Here is a 17,596-nt window from a genome sequence, read left to right on the forward strand (position 1 = left end):
AATGCTCAAGTGATGAGTCTTGATTATTTATTGCCTTTGGGTTTTTTTTTAAGTTTTTTTTTTTAACATTTATTCATTTTTGAGAGACAGAGAGAGGCAGAGCATGAGCGGGGGAGGGGCGGAGAGAGAGGGAGACACGGAATCCGAAGCGGGTTCCGGGCTCTGAGCCATCAGCACAGAGCCCGACACAGGGCTCGAACCCACGAACCCACGAGATCACGACCTGAGCCAAAGTTGGACGCCCAACCGACGGAGCCACCCAGGCGCCCCTTATTGCCTGTTTTTAATTAAAAAACATTTAATTCTGAGTTTATGCAATTTTTAATAATGACTGTACTTAACAAGTGACGCAAATGACACAAAATGTCTAAAACTTTAGCGGTCAGTTCTTCCAAGTCAGCATCAGCTGACGCCAACGCACCACCTGTGGGGAAACTGAGGCACAGAGAGGTCAAGCGATTTGCAGAGTTAAGTCACACAGCTGGGCTGCCTCTAGGGTCCATTCTCGTAACCACTATGCCCTTCACCCTTAACTATCTTTAGTGAGTCCATAAAATTGAACGTACCGTCCGCTATATGCCTAAGTTTATGTTTATTTGCACCGTCTGACCTTACACCAATAGAACATTTCACACACAGGGATTAGTTTACAAATCACCTAACTAGATCTGCTTATAATTCTACCTTCTCTCAACTTATTAAAGCCTTGCATCATGCAATAGGGCTCATTATGCTGCAAAGACCAAACACAAGTGAATGTGTGCCGAAGGAATGAATAATTTAAAAACCCATAAGCCATTACTTCATTTGCATCACATTATGAAAACTGATAACGTGTTAATATAATATAGATCACGTCTTTGTCTTCGATTATACAACAAGGCCTTAAAAACGTTTTCTGAGCCTGACTGCGCACGATGAACGTTAAGAAATACACGAACCTTCCCCGCCACGCGTACGCGTATACGATTCAGTGAATTCTCACTGCCCACCAACTGATGACTTAGGTTATTCCAGAGGAGCCCAAAGCAAAGTAGCACACGGCCTTGCAGACCCAAGGGGGACTTGGGTCTACCAAACAGAGCTCCTAAGGCTGATTTAACTTGAGTAGGACACCAGAGGACACTGCTAAAAGAAACACAGTCCTACAACTCTGATCAAATTACCAGTGAGAAGAATCGGTCCACTGGGGACAAAAAAAAAATACAGTGTTTAACAGACATACCACTTCCATATTGGAGGTGCTTGTCTGGCTGGGAGTCCGGAGTCCCTCGCTCCTAAGACATTCACTGCGGGTCTTCAAACAAGCTGTTCTATTTTTCCCACACGCATCTCACCGCTGACAAGTCTCTTACCAGAGACTGGGCTGGGCAGTTGGGACACGGTGCAAAATGAGTACTGTTTTCTCCATTTTTAGTCGAGCTCCTTCTGATAAACCCCTTCCAATCATCTTGCACATAGTGTCCCCGTACGTCTCCCGGTCTGCGCCTAGGGCGGTGTCTGTCCCACCGCACCCAACTGGAGAAGCACATCTCGCATCATGACCGCAGGCTGGAAACTCTGAATGGCGGCAGTGGTTTGATACTTTCCTACAGTAAGTGCTTCTATTTTTAGTATCTCTCAACAACCATCCTACTAAGTCAACGGGGCTGTCCAAAACCACAGATGAGGGAAGTAAAGGTTGGCACCGAAGTGGAACAGTGCTTTATGAGATTTGGTATTGAAGACCTTGTCTGAATTGGCCCGACCTGACACTGGGATAACCCGGAAGGGCTTCTGTTACCTCCCATCGGCGGTCATTGGTGAAAATCTCATCACTGGCTAGGTCCAGCTGGTTCCATTCCAGAAGAAGCTTCAGCTGCCCATTCCAGTTATCCTTGTCTTGTTCATTGGTGCTAAAGGCTGTAGGAGGACAGGGAAGGAAATCGACGCCCCAGAAAAAAGACAGTCAGAATTGGCCACGCAGCCAATTATCAGAGCCATTTATAAAGGAGATTCTAAAGCATGTTCTCTTAGAATCTGACACTCAGAATTGTCATTTCTTAGCCACATTCTCTATGGTACTCACTCTTGTCCATATTCTGTATGTCCTAAAGTATATAATGAAGATCAGTTCAGATGTTAATATCTTTCCATTTCATACCCTAACAGTGTAACTATGCTATGCTGATGTTTTCCACAGATTCAGACTCCATAAATGTTACATTTCAAGGACCCTGTCTGACTTAAATTATATCTAAATCTATGAAATAATGAGCCATAGTATAACAACGTTCTCATGGTCTTTTCCAGAGCTAATATATTCTGTATCTATGTATCTCTACAAATATAATCCCATGTTAATAAATACACTGAAACAGCCAATTTTCTGGCAAACACAGCAAGAATAATGCTAATAAATGGCTAATGCTTAAATCACACTTCCCAGTGCCTTACCTTACTCTGCATACCTCACATCTCTTACTCAGCTGGCTCAACTCTACATGGTCTTGGCCAACGATTGCTTTACTGTGGGTAATACCACCTTGATGGAATTCTAAGATGGCAAAGATCACGGATGAGAATTTTAAAACAGGTTCATCCGTAAGCTTCAGGAGGTGTGTAAATTCCTGAAACTGGATGCAAATTTTCTCATATGTGTGAAGTGTGTGTGCATCTGAGTACACGGGGAGCCCTAGGACAAAGCCCCACAGCTTTTATCAACTCCTGAGACCCAGATGAAAATTTTAACCCACGGTCGCAGACAGCTCTTTGGAGAGTGCTGGGATCATATTCGACCGGTATTTTAACGACATAAAAATTCTTGTTCTATTAAATACATTCAACCAAGGAGATTTAACGCAGCAGGCCAATAATAGTTATTCTAGCTTCCGATCTATGATAACCAAACTTAAGTGCAAGATTATATTTCAATAAAGCTGTTTGAAGAAATAAGCACAGGCCATTAGAAGCCGCAGGAAGCAACACAAAGCTGAAACTTGAGACGCTACCTTTACTCACCTTTGTACAAAGCATAGGAAATAGCGTTGCTCACAATTTCATCCCCAGCTTCTTCCATTTTAATAACTGTTAACAGGTGAGAACTTTCGAGAATTTCTTTGAGCTGGCAAGATTTAAAGAGCACTGTCATCAGGCAACTGCTTTCAGACATAAGGAGCACATAAGCTTCTCTCTTTTGGTGAAGACCCTTTTATTCCATTTTTTTTTTTAACACCACATAGAGGGCGTTCCCAATCTCCTTCCCTCCCTTTAGGGCATCTGTACCCGTAGCGTCTAACCTCTGAACTGGAATAATGAGCCCTTAACCACGACGAGAACAGAGCACTGGTTGTACAAGGGCACACATGTGAAAGAGCCCCCAGCAAAGAGCTGAGACTCAAGGGACTAGGGGTGAGTGTGTGTGTGTGTGTGTGCGTGTACACGCACAAGCGTGTGCATGTCACAAAGCCTGGCACACGGTAGGCACTCAATTGTTGAATGAGGAAATAAATGAGGAAAGAGCGACAGAAGCCACAGAAACCAAGGCACCTGGGCAGCTCAGTCACTTCAGCATCCAACTCTTGATTTGTGCTCAGGTCATGATCTCACAGTCCGTGAGCTGGAGCCCAATGTCGGGCTCTGAGCTGATAGCGTGGAACCTGCTTGGGATTCTCTCTCTCTCTCTCTGCCCCTCCCCTGCTCTCTCTCTCTCTCTCTCTCTCTCTCACTCTCAAAATAAATAAATAAACCTTAAAAAAAAAGTTTTTTAAGCCACAGAAACCAAGTGCGGTCATAAGGCCTTCACCCACGGGAAGCTTCAGTCCAATGTGCACAACAGCCAAGAAGACTTGGTGACTGGAGAAAGAGATAAGGAATTTGCTGTTATCCTTTGTGATTTTTCTGTCATGTTTTATGTTAAAACCCGATCCCAGGGCTTCAGGCGCTGGGGAGCTTGGCCGGAGCTTAATGAGGCAGAGCTCCCCCAGCGGAGGAAGCCGGTTGGGTTTACTGAGCTCCGGGCTGGGGATGGGGGCCCAGCAACGTCTGGAAGTGACGATGCGGAGCACCAGAGTGTCAGGTGGACCGGGGGAGGGGGGTCTCGGGCCAGGTTGGGAGGATGAAAGCTGTGTGGCAGGCAGGGCCTTGGATTTGGACGTTAGGGGGTGACTGTTCAGCCCGCGGTCTCCTGGGAAGGCCGTGCTGGGGGTTCAGAGGCTCAGATCAAGGGGTGACCAGGAAATAAAGGAAAACTGCCTGACACATCCAGGCTGGGCAGCCCGACGGACAGGCTGGGAGGGGGTGGGGTGAAGGGAAGGGCCCTCTCGCCACACAGGCAGTCCTTGCTCAGAAGGAAGGGGTCCAGCTAGAAATCACAGGTGGAAGGGGTCCAGGTCCCACGATTCTGGGGGCACAAGTTGGGGGGGAGACATCTTTTCTTTCAAAAGGAAAAGGAAGAAGGAATACGTGAATATGGATACGGAGCAAACTGACGGGGCCCAGGGACAGCTGCAGGGAATCTTAACTGGGCCCCTCCCCGACACCTCCCTCTTACCTCCTCCCGTCCTGTCCCCCCACTGCAGCCAGTGTGCACTTTCCTGAACACAACCCATCACAATTCGACCTTTCAGGGACTTCCCATTGCACTTGAACAAGGCCCAAAGTTTGAAACGGTGTTCAAGAAGCTGCCTGGCTTGGTCCCTGGTAAACTTTCCAGCTTCCACCCTCGTTGCCATATTATAGGTCCTTGGGGTAGGCCATGCTTGCCCTGCACCTCAGGACCTTTGCACATGCTGTTCTAGCCGTTCCAATCCCAGTCCTCACCCCGCTAACTACCTAGCCTTCAGATCACAGCTTCCATATCACCTCCTCTGAGAAGCCTTCCCCTTTCATACCAGGCCAGGCTCCCTTGGCTCGTGCCCTTACAAATCCATGTAATCTTTCTTAAGAACACCCATTTCAGTTCAACCTTATACATTGTAATCACTCAACCTAAACTTTTTTCCAATTTCTGTTCTCTCCATGCGGACAAGGGCTCTTCCTGCTGGGTATCCTGTTCTTCCTGAAGTGCCTATTCCAGAACCTGGCATCTGGTATACATTCAATAAATATCAACTGCATAAATGAGTAGATGAGTTTGAAATAAATGAATGAATGGTATCTAGACTGCTTGATAGATTGGGATACTATGGAGAGTCAACTTCTCGAGAAGGTGAGGAGTGGGCACAGGGGGATAACTCTGGTTGAACTGGTAGAAGGAGAAAGCATGATCGTAGGGAAGAGGTGCCCTGGGTCTCCAGGAAAGGTCAGGAAACCATGAGTGCAGATTTGGGGGTTGGCTGTCCACAAGATCAGTGAGGTCACCCCCAAGTAGCCTGGGGTGTTGCTCAACTAATATCTGACTGGATGTATGCATTCATTAATCGATAATTCCACTCTTGACCATGGTCTTTTGGGAAACCTGTACCAATTGCAAAACTTTACATAAGTGCATAATTAAAATGCCAGACTAATTTTGTATTATTGACGGATGTCTTCTGACATGATTATAACTATGATAGATCATTAGCATATTAGATACGAATACGAATGAGGTATGAATCCCAGACAGGATAAGTGAAATGTGTCTGATTTTTAGCCTGTTTCAGATTTCCAGTAACAGATTTTCTTAAAGCAGAAATCAAAATCCTTTGTCAAGAGTGGGGGACCTGTTAGATGGCCTCTGTTCTTTGGCCATGATGTGGCTCGGACTCCAGAAGAAAAGTTGCATGAGGAATAGAAGGAAAGTCACTGGAGAGGACCCAGGGCCATCGCTGGTGGGAAGCTAAGAGTTGTCGATTCCTTCCTCTGTGGGTATCCTTGACCCAACCACTGAATTTCTTCCTTCCACCCAGGGAAAGCACCTTGAGTGCAGCGCTCAACATACAATGTCGCCGTTGATATGCATACTCTGGGATTGCTCTGCTGATATGTTTGGAATCGACTCAGACCATTTAGGTTTCAACAGGTGGACAATCAAAAATGTACAACCACTCGGGGAGGGAGGCCTCCTTTTCCTTACCTGTGTGTTTGTATGCAGAGCAAGCTCTATCCAAATTAGGCCCTGTGATACTCTCTACCCCTTCACTTACTCCTACTCAGGTTGAGAGAGTGACATATCTGATTGGTGACTTTCGCCTTGCCTGGCCAGCCCTTTCCTGCGTCTCCACTGGGATCTGCTCCTAGCAGAGTGCCCGTGCTCTTGTCTGCCCTCAGCCACACACCTAGCCCGGGAGACGCAGAAGCTATCCAGGGCCACCTCCGTCTAGGTGGGCTCATCTGGCTCTTTCCGGGGCTCAGCACAAGAAAGCCCGTTATGACTGCACCCCAAGCCACATCTGTCAACCTTGCCTTCATCATCAATGAAGCTGATAAAATTTAACGTCTATCCACCCAATTCTTGTGTCTGTCTCTCAACTGGACTTGGGCCAAGATACAAGAAAATCCCAGCACAAACTTTTATAGAAAACCACCAGCTTTACCTTGTTAATAAAATCGGGGAAAAGCAATAATTCAAGTAGGAATATCATACAAGAATTTGTGGGTCAGGATGCCATTCCACACCAACACCGACTCTGAAAGAAGATGCATCTGTGTTTTCAGTTCTGGATTCCAGGTAATAAGGCTTAATACGGAAAGGACTTGCTTCCTGATTATTTCAGCTAAGTGCCCACTCATATGAAATTAAAGAAGACCAGTAGGGTCCCACTGTGTGTTAACTTACCACAGAGTACCAAACAGCCTAGAAGCCTGGGTTTTTTCTCATTATTTACAAGGCTTTGGTTTGTCTAGGCTTACCTTAAATAATGGCAGAGGCTACCATGAACAAGATTATCTGCACTATTCTAGGATGTCAGTTTGCCGTGTTTGGTATTTTGAGATGCTTTCACAACTAACTACTGTTGAAATGCCAATCTAGTTAAGGAATATTTTTTATACTAAATCCAACCTTGAACTCTCATGACAAAATGGGCTCTATGATTAAAATCACCCGCTCATTGCCTATAGCCTGTTTTGTTTTTTTTTTTCCTTTATGGATAAATTCCCAAGTGGTAGCCTGTGCTCCTAAAACTATCTAAACATCGAACGCCATTCTGGAATGAGTTGAGGTGAATTCACCCACTAATATTAACGTGAGCTTTCTCATGAACTGAGCGATCAAGAAAATGGAAGCCAATTCCGGTCAACAGCAGTCATGAAACAGACGGAAAAGTGAGGAGGCATGGCATTATGTTAAAATACTTTTATAGGCTTAGCGATAAGAAGTGTCATAGATATTCCGGTAAGTACCTTTCTTACATGGTCTGATAAGAAGGGCGAGAGATTCTGAATGGAATCACAGGCCAATTAATTTAGAAAGGCAATCATTCCATAGTAACAACTCCTCCAGTGAATTTCTAAAACATCATTGCCTGGGATTTCTTGCCTCCCCTCCACTGATACACACAAAATTCGGAAGCTAAACATGTGGTGAAGTCAGGGCGTAAAAGGATTACCAGCTTTGCAAACAGACTTGACTTTGAACCCCATATGCTACCCTTACCAGGTACAGAGACTTGGAAGTCATCTAACCTACGCGAGCTTCAATTTCCAGCGAGAAACCTGGGCCAGAGTATCACTTCAGTGTCACTGAGAATAGATAAAATAATGCAGCTCTAGCAGAGTCGGGCATGTAAGGCTTCCTCCCTCCCCAAGAACTTAGCTGCCTTCTCCTCGGCACCTGGAAGTCCCCCTAAAGCTCACCCATTTGATCCAACTCTCGGTCTCTTCCTCAGGCAGCCGGGACACCGTGCGGGGTAAGAAGCGCACCAACTTCTCCTTGACCACGGATGACGTCAGCACATCCTCCACCTCCACCAGGCTCGCGATCACGTCCGCAATCTGCCCTGAGCCTTCCACCACCACACAGGGAATTTTACTCTTGATGGAGGTGTTGATGGCCTGGGAGAGGGGAGACAGAGTCGGCCAGAAGAAAGACACACTGATGGCCAACACAACGCACTCGGGACCAAGGTGGTCGACCAGACACCTTGACACATCTCTGCACATTTTCCTCTGGTTTTTTCTGGGTTTTTTTTTTTTTTTTTTTGAGAGACAGAGACAGAGCGCAAGGCATGGATGGGTAGAGGGAGAAGAAGACACAGAATCCAAAGCAGGCTCCAGGCTCTGAGCTGGCAGCCCAGAGCCCAACGTGGAGCTACAACCCACAAACTGTGAGACCATGACCTGAGCCAAAGTCAGACGCTTAACTGGCCAAGCCACCCAGGCGCCCCTCCTTTGGGGTTTTATTTCAATCAGAAGCAAACCAAATGTTTGCAACTGTTTATGAATGAGAAATGTGGGCCAGGTGTATTACACCCTGTGCTAATACCAAATCTCATAATAAGGACACGTGTGACGAGCTTAAGTTCTCCATAATAAGTGCTTTAAAATATCTCTACCTACAAAATTGATCATTTCAACTCCTGACATCATAGGTTTGCATGACAACTTCTAAAACGGTATTCAATATTATCACTGACAGCTTATGTGGCATAGGTTAAAAATATTCATACTCATGAAGTATGAAAAAACCTTCAAGCAGCTACATATTTTCTATTATGTTGACACCTATTTCCCTTAGAATTCCCAAATCATTTTCCTTGCCCCTTTTACAAAAAGAGAATAAAATTAAATTTGTTTCTTATATAAATATGCACCACACTTTTATTTCCACAGAGGCTGGCAGAGGGGAATCGTTCTTCAGAGTCTTAATTCACTTGATGGCAAGATAAAGTGATATATATGCCCAGAAGAAACTTTGAGTCCCCAACCTTTAGGAGACACTGAATGCCTTCATGGAGAACATGTCACCCGTGGGGCGTGTGGTGCCTCACTGGGGCAGACACCGGGGTGTTCCCAGCTCTGCACCCCACTACCTGCCCTGCGGGCAAGTATCTGCATGCTGGGGCCGGAGTGGGGTGATCAGACAGGGAGCTGTCCCTCCTCTCTCTCGTCCCCTGTTCTGGGCACGGTTACTGGCTGCACAGGTGCTCGGGGAAAATGCCATGGAACTGTAGTGGCCCTCTGGAAATCAGAATTTCAAATCTAAAATTTGAGAGAGACATAACAAACATAACCATCTTTCAATTACTTTCTCTTCCTCTTCTGCTCTTAAAGAGAGTGCATGTCACCTACTGAGAGTTTCATATTGAAAAAAAATCGCTTATGTTTCCCTGATAAGGCTTTCCCTGAAAAATGTTCATTCACCAATGGTCTCAGTAGCAGATCTTACAGCAGGTGCTCAATAAATACACATGAATGAATGAATGAATGAATGAATGAGAAGGCCATTGTTATATAAACAAAGAGAAGTGCTAGGTTATGATTCCAAACAACTTGGCCAGGAATTACTTGTAACTCCGGGAGGAGGCTCTGGGAGGGAAGTGGAAGATAAAGAATCATAGTATCTACACAGAATAGTTTGGAAAATGAGGGGGCAGGCAAATCAATGTGAAATTAATTAAAAGGAGGAGTTGAAAATCACTTTCTTGTGAAGTCCTACTCCTAAAACTAGGCATCTTCAGCATGATGTGCATGCCTTGAGACACCGACAAAAATGTGGTAACACTGATGCATTCTAAAGTCAAGCAGATACCTGGCTGCTGGCAAAATGCTCTCAGTAAGACCAAAGTCTGCACGGATGGGGTGGGAAGCAGAATTCCTGCTTGACTGCTCAACTTGGAAGTGTAGAATTGTTCAGGAAGTTTCTGTGATCTCAGAGTCACTTTGGGTTTGGGGTTCCTTCTTGTGGGTGGAGGCTTTGCAGGCCCAGGAAGCATGTGGATGGGCTTTTGGTGGGTCTGGGAATCCTGATCTGGGGGCAACCTGTGTGTTTATGATCACAGCCCATCTCCACGCACATGGGGTAACCATGGTTTTCCAACATACATGCTGCTTATGATCTGTCTTAGGAGTTAATGTCAACCCTTCTCCTTGGTGGGCTGACGGCCAAAGCCAACATTAGGTATACAGGCTATTCATGTTCTTCCAAAGCCTCTTCTGGAATATTAGAGAATATTGTGTGGCTAAGAGAATACTACCTACTTGCTGTAGTAAAAGAAATTGACCACACAAGCCCCAAAGCCCTGAAAATGCAAATTTTCTGGGTTCGCTTGTTGATCAATCGTCTAGAAAACCAAACCAAGACTCACTTTCAAAGTCTCTTTGCCACCTCCTTGGGCAAAACACACAATGGGGATCTTGCCACCATAGTTGGAATCTGTAAGGCATAAAATGTAAAACGTACTCATTAGAAGCACTCATCTACTTCAAGAAGAGGTAGACCAGGAGCTTCTGCTCCATGAGCCCAGGGTGTGAGGTGATGGCCGCAGACCTCGGACTGACTACAGGGTGTGAGGTGATGGCCGCAGACCTCGGACTGACCACAGGGTGTGAGGTGATGGCCTCAGACCTCAGACTCACTACAGGGTGTGAGTTGATGGCCTCAGACCTCAGACTCACTACAGGGTGTGAGGTGATGGCTGCAGACCTCAGACTGACTACAGGGTGTGAGGTGATGGCTGCAGATCTCAGACTGACTACCTACCCACTGACCATGACGGATGTGTCTCTGTGCCCAAGCCAGCAACAGCATGACATGGGTCGTATTGCAATTCCTTACTGATATTTAAAAGGCTAACGTCTGTGAATGATTTAGTTTTGCCAGGTTCAAGTGTATCCTTAAAATAATTACACTCTCGCTAATCTGCACAGTCCTGTGCTTTCTTGAAGGGGTGAAAACTTTACATGACTATGTGTTCTCTCCAGAAAGAGTATTACCAATACAAATGCCTTCCTTCATGTGTGCCCCACTGAAAAAGGAAACAGGTTGAGAACACCTCCAATGCGTCCCTGTTACCAAGTCTATTACTACATCATGACGTACTCCGGTTCCATAACAGGACACATCTCAACACCAGCATCTCAGCAGTGGGAAGACACAGAGAATTTGCCACTCTACGTGGCAAATAAAGGCTTTTGCTCCATTGTTGCATTGTTCCCTTAAAGTCCACTTTCTAAATCCTGACCTTGAATAGTGCGCTCAGAGATGTACTTCTCCAGCTGATTCCGCAGTTTTGCCTCAACCGTAGGATGTCCGTGGCAGCCATTGTCCACGAGTAACAGATGGGTGTGATTGTTGTCCAGGATATACAGAGGGTCTCTCTTGAAGTCATCCATTATGTACTGAGCTGAAAAATATCCCTGAAAAGTACAGAGAAACTTCTCTTTGAGATTTGTGGCCCAAGATGCAGGATAGCATTTGTATATGTCAATATTAAGGCTAACCCTTCAGGTCCAACTATACTGATGTCTCCTCCCAGAGTCCTAAATGCAGAAGGGTCTTGGAGATCTTATGGAACAGGGCTTCGTTTTAAACATGAAGAAATGAGGGTTCAAAATGGCGGGGTCACTTACTCGCTGTCACATAAATGGCCAGTGACCGTGTAAGGATCACATTTCCAATCTAGTTCTTGTTCCGTTGACCTGTGCTCATTTGTGTAAACTCATTGAAACTGATAGCATTCCAGGAAGTGTGTGTGTGCTTCTGTGTGTGTGTGTGTTGGTATCCAGACACACACACAGAAATCTGTGAGTGTGTGTATGTATCTACACATGCACACATACATACACTACTTATATTTGTGTGTGGGGGGGATACAGGTAGACATTGATATACACACATACATATTTGTCTGGAATCTATCACATGCCAAGACCTTTGCCAGGGTCTATGGACTAGAAATTGAACAAGATGGAGTCTTTGCTCTTTAGAAGCCCATAGTTACAAGGCCAAAAAACCGAAGCAATTAAAGAGATATTTTGTCCTAACACTTAATTCCATACAATAAACAAGTGCTGGGGTAGCATGAAGAAAGGAATTTCTGACCTTCATGTTCCATTCGAAGGTGTTTGGTTCTCAGAGTATTAGGGTTGCATTAAAAGATGTTCAATCTTGGGGCGCCCGGGTGGCTCAGTCAGTTAAGCGTCCAACTCTTGATTTCAGCTCAGGTCATGATCTCATGGTTGTGAGATGGAAACCCACGTCAAGCTCTGAGCTGGTGTGGAGCCTGCTTAGGATTCTCTCTCCCTCTCCCTCTGCCCCTCCTCTACTCACACACATGCACTCTCGTTCTCTCTCTCTCTTGCTCTCCGTCACTTTGTCTCTTAAAAACAAAAAAAAAGTTCAATCTGAACTCCAAGAATATAAGCAAAGTTTATAAGGGATGATTCAATAGGGAGAGGAAGGTTACTGCCTACTAACGCCATATGTATTCAATCAGAACAAAAGAAGAATGAAAACAAAATCCATATATTACAGTTCTCCTCTGAAAGTGGTCCTGGCCCAGTCAGGAGTTCCAATCAGGAGAGTCCTGGAAATGACAAATGGGATAATATTTGCAAGACAGGGCTCTGGGCACTTGACAGGGGAGCCCTGTAAACTTTCCTGGAACAAATCATTCCTATTCCATTTATATTCTTCCAGAACATAACACTAATTCCAAAAACTCAACAAGGGAAGAATCACACAAGGAAAAGCCAAAGACCACACTGTCTAATGAACAAGGATACCAAACTCCTAACAAAGCATTGGATGATTAAACCCAGTTAAGGTTATTAAGGAAAAATTAGCATTGTTTCTAAGATTAAGTCCATTAGATTATGGCTTCAAGGGGAAAATTCCAACCCGATAGATGCAAAAAGACACTTTGTACCCAACATTCACTCTGGATTTAAAAAATTATAAACTGGAGGGGCACCTGGGTGGCTCAGTTGGTCGGGCGGCTGACTTCAGCTCAGGTCATGATCCTGCGGTCCTTGAGTTCACGCCCCGCGTCAGGCTCTGTGCTGACAGCTCAGAGCCTGGAGCCTGCTTCGGATTCTGTCTCCCTCTCTCTCTGCCCCTTCCCCACTCATGCCCTGTCTCGCTCTGTCTCTCAAAAATAAATGTTAAAAAAAGTTATAAAGTGGAAATAAAAGGATGATGCCTTACGATACTTTCTGAAAATACATGTACATTGAAGCTTTCACCAAATCCCATTTACTGGTGAAAATACTAGCCTCGTTCCTACCACCCTGACACCAGGTATTTTGAATGCCCATTGGGATACTTGCTATGATCATTGGTATTTAACATCACACTGGACATTTTAGCCCAGGCATGAATACAAGCAAAAAATGCAAGATATAATTAAATGGAAGAGTTGCATTTAGAAGTAACACTTTTATCAGTAATATAGTCGCAAACATAGAACACTCAGAGAATCTACTGAAAAAAAAGAATTCATAAAACATTTGATTCAAAACAACAAATAAATCCTTTTTTATATAAAAAACGGCCTCCAAAATTACATTGAATGAAGACCTCATTCACAATAATAACAAAAATACATAATCACTAGAAATAACATTAAGAAGAAATATGTAGGTCTTAATGAGGAAAAGTGTAAAGCTTTCCTCAAAGACACAGACTTGCAGAAACTGAGAGATATCCTATCATTGGAAGGAGACTCGATATTACAACAATTTCAATTTTCCTGCATCAGATTATAGGTTTTAACATGATTCCCACTCAGTGAATATGAAATTTTATTGTGTTGTTTTGCCTCATGGTTTGTCTTTGTGGTTGTGCTTTGACAAAGGGATTTTATTTATTCTTTTTTTTAATTTTTTAATGTTTATTTATTTTAGAGAGAGACGGAGACAGAATGCGAGTGGGTTAGGGGCAGAGAGAGAGAGAGAGACACAGAATCCGAAGCAGGATCCAGGCTCTGAGCTATCAGCACAGAGCTTGATGCAGGGCTCGAACTCATGAGAGCCGTGAGATCACGACCTGAGCCAAAGTCAGAAACTCAACCAACTGAGCCACCCAGGCACGCCTGACAAAGGGATTTTAAAGTTTAAATACCAAGAATAAGGAGAGGCGTGAGCTCCTTTTTCATGCATGTGTATTGCAACACTACTTTGGAAAGTGTAGCACTGACTCCAGAAAAAAGAAAAAACAGCTGATGGAAAATGAGAAAAAGCCCAAAAGAGATCCTCAAAATATATAAAACTTCAGTGTTTGTGAAATGTGGTATTGTTTCAGACCAGCTAAGTCCCCGTCCTGGTATAGCCCGTCTACTAGGAAGGGGGGGTTGTAAGCCACGAATAGAGACCACAAAGGAAGATCCGGTCAACAAAGTTATTGTAAACAACTTCCACAAAAGACCAAACACTCTTTTTCAGGGAAGACAGAAAAGGAACAAAGAAGTCAACCACAAGATCCTATGTGTTGGCTGTGAAACCACTGTAAATCACCAGAGATTATCATTAACAGACACATAAAGGAATACAAACTAGTGCTATAATTCGAGTATTTAAAAATAATACACACTCACTGTAGGAAACATGGAAAATGCAGGAAAGTACAAAAAAAATTAAAATCATGCTTAATTCCACAACTCAGTGGTCAGCACCATCAAGACTTTAGGGAACTTCTGTCTTTCCTAGGCACACAGATTAACTTACATAGCTTTCATAATTTTTTATTTAAAACTGCAAATATTTTCCATACCATCAGAAAACCTTTGGAAGTATTATTTTCCACAATATTCCTCCATGTTTATAAAGTAATCTACCAGAAGATCCCTCTGATATTGAGATTCCCAGCTCTTTAGGTTTCTGTCAATTCTTGATATCGTCAGAAATATTTTAATCATCTGTTTGTCTAAATATTAAATTCCCAGTGAGATATTTGTAAGTACAGTATGAACAGTTTTCACATGCTTGATATATACTTTGCAATGGTTTTCCAGAAAGGGCACCGATCTGTTCTTTCTCCAGCAATGTATAAGGATCTCACACTTCTGTATGTGTTGGAGACTATAAACATCTTTGAAATTAACCAATAATAGAGTTTTAAAATTTTTTTCTGGGTGAAGCCATCTGGCCCAGAGCAATTTTGGAGCTTTTTACTTCCCTTTAAGCTCGTCCATTGATAATTCATCTAGTCAGATTTTCTAGTTCTTCTTGTTGAAACGGGTTTTGAAAATTATAGTTTTACAGAAAAATATAAATTCCCATGAGATTTTCAAATTTTTTGGCATACAATTATGTTACAGCCACACAATTTTTCTCAGTATTTGTTATCATGTTCGAATTCTCGGTTTTATTTATTCCTTAAATTAAATTGTTAAAATGATTTCGGGGAATAAAGAATATTTCCATTCTTCCTCTTTTTTCTTTTCTAATTTAGTTCCGATCAAATATTTTTTTTTCTTCCTGCTCCTCTTAAGTTTTGTTAGAGTGTCATTTTTCAAACCCATTAATTTGAACACGATGGTGGTTAAAAGGCCGTGAACCATGTTTCTGCCACTTACTAGCCATGTAAAAAAAAGAAAATTTCTTACTTTCTCTATGCCTTAATCTTCTCATCTATAATGAGAAGGTAACAGTAGCACTTAACTCCTTGTTGAGTTAGTTTCATTGTTGTGAAGATTATTATTAATATCATTGAATTATTTTCTTTATTTTTGCTAATAAAGGTATAGGACTATGCATTTCACTCTGAGGGCAGCTTTGGCCATATATTGTTAGTCCTTGCATATAATATTTTCATTTCCACTGCTTTCTAAGTGACTTGCGATTATATTTTTTGAAAGCTCATTTTTGACCCAATAGTTATTTAGCAAGGGGTTGCTAGTTTGTTTCTTGCTTCCCAAGTGATTGGAACTCTCTGTTTAATCTTTAGATACTCATGTCACATTTTACTTGTTGATAGAGGATGGGCCTCATAAACTGCCATGAGGGAAATACTGAAGTCTTTTGTGGTCGTTGTTCCAATCCAGGGGGATTGGTAGTTGGTACATAAAGTACCTACTTTCTGGGGTTGCTCTTGTGATTTTATGAATTCATATATAAAATATATCCACCATGATAGTGGTGATTCTCCAACACGAAGCTGATGCCCAGGACAAACATGGCTGAGAGACAAACAATGCGATCTTTCCCACACAGCCTGCCCACTGTCCTCAGAATTCTACCAGGCGACACTCATCCTGAAGTTGGCATTTGATGTGAGATGATTTTGCCTTCCCTGGCTGCGTGTCCAGCAATAACAAATAAAAGCTACCATTGACTTTGCACAATTATTCCGTCCCATACAAGGTTATTATTATAAAATAATACAAGGTTATTATTATAAAAATTCAAAGAGAACTCGCTCAAGACTATGTAGCTAGAAAAAGTCTACTCTGTGTGCAAAGCCCATCCTCCAGCCACCCCACCAGGCTGCCTCCTGGAAGATTCTCCAGAATGGCTCCTCGCTTTCCTCGGTCCCTTCTACACCTCAAAAATACAGATGTAATATCATTTAAAGAAAAATAAAAAGAACCAGAGTAATTCTAAAACTCCGCCTAAACTTCTAAGGAGCCCCAAGTGGGAGAAGGTAGAGATTAAATTGGGATTTCTGAACATCTGGCCCAAAGCTTCTAGACAGACATCACCTATTATTGCTTGAGGAGGTTTTCAACTCACTAGAAATGCTGTTTTCAAAATTCCATGCTTGATACAAAACCTCATAGGTCTACCTTGTATTTAGAACGTGAAATGTGTATTGATTACTCTCTAAATATGCTCTCAGGAAACTCTGAGGGGAGAACTATTCACAGGCCTCTTCATCCCAAATTAACCAGGGTTCACAGCATTGATTTCAATTCCTGTGAACATAGCCAAGCAATAAGGGTATGGTGGCCAGAGCTTAAGTCCTCCTGGGACAGACTCAGGTCACAGCTATAAAGAATAAAGAGCCTGACTTTAACACGATATTGCCAGGCAGAAATTTTAATGAACAAAACGCATCCATTGGTAACTCCTTCTCAGGAATTCCTTGATCGTGTCCTCTTTGTTTTTAATTGTCGGTCCCAAGGGTGCTCCTTGTAAGGCCGACCTCCCCATAAGCTAGCTCCATCACAGAGCCCCAGTGGGCAGGCCAGAGCCCCAGGCCACGGTCTTTCTCCTGTGTGACCTCCCAGACCTCCTCCTGTTCCATACCTCAGCGTCGCAATTCCTGAGGAGGGTGTCCCTGTTGGAGACCATGCCCCAAGCCGCTATGCCAATGGCTACGATGTTCTCCTCTGAATTCCTGCTGATGGTGTTGTCTCTCACCACCTCCCCGATGTACTTCATCAGGCCATAATGGGTGCCTCCAGTGAGAATCCAAGCACCTGTCCACGAGGGAAGAGCGCAGATAAATGCTCAGCTGGCTCTGAGTATCGTTCTTGTCCTGTGGCCACACCGCCCCCCAAAGAAGCCTCCACCCTGCGAGCACCAGGGCCCAGCACTGCCAGCCACACCTTATAATGGGCCTTGCCAAGGGCCGACCGTATGGAGAAGAAGGAAAAGAGGGTCTCAGGAGGCGTTTCTAGAAGATGCTGCTTTTAAAAAGACGCAGATTCTGGGAACCGCTCTAGATCTAAAGCATCAGAGTCTCCGGGGGGAATGCGAGAGGCCGAGGGAATCTGCATCCTTAACCAGCTTCTCAGGTAAATCTTATTATGGA

The 17,596-nt window shown here is 43.7% G+C and overlaps 1 protein-coding gene across 1 annotated transcript in view; it reads right to left on the reverse strand.

Moving 5' to 3' along the window:
- TRPM8 (transient receptor potential cation channel subfamily M member 8) overlaps nt 1-17,596 on the reverse strand; it is a 96,190-nt gene that overhangs the window by 49,551 nt on the left and 29,043 nt on the right. The window contains exons 6-11 of the mRNA XM_040450613.1: nt 17,089-17,261; nt 11,085-11,259; nt 10,209-10,276; nt 7,759-7,956; nt 3,001-3,103; nt 1,784-1,902 (exon numbers count right to left, since the gene is read on the reverse strand). Of these exons, the coding sequence (XP_040306547.1) occupies nt 1,784-1,902; nt 3,001-3,103; nt 7,759-7,956; nt 10,209-10,276; nt 11,085-11,259; nt 17,089-17,261 (836 nt within the window). The remainder of the gene's footprint in view (nt 1-1,783; nt 1,903-3,000; nt 3,104-7,758; nt 7,957-10,208; nt 10,277-11,084; nt 11,260-17,088; nt 17,262-17,596) is intronic.

The sequence above is a fragment of the Herpailurus yagouaroundi genome, unplaced genomic scaffold (genome assembly GCF_014898765.1).
Source record: "Herpailurus yagouaroundi ecotype Mexico unplaced genomic scaffold, PumYag 202, whole genome shotgun sequence".
Lineage (NCBI taxonomy): Eukaryota > Metazoa > Chordata > Mammalia > Carnivora > Felidae > Herpailurus > Herpailurus yagouaroundi.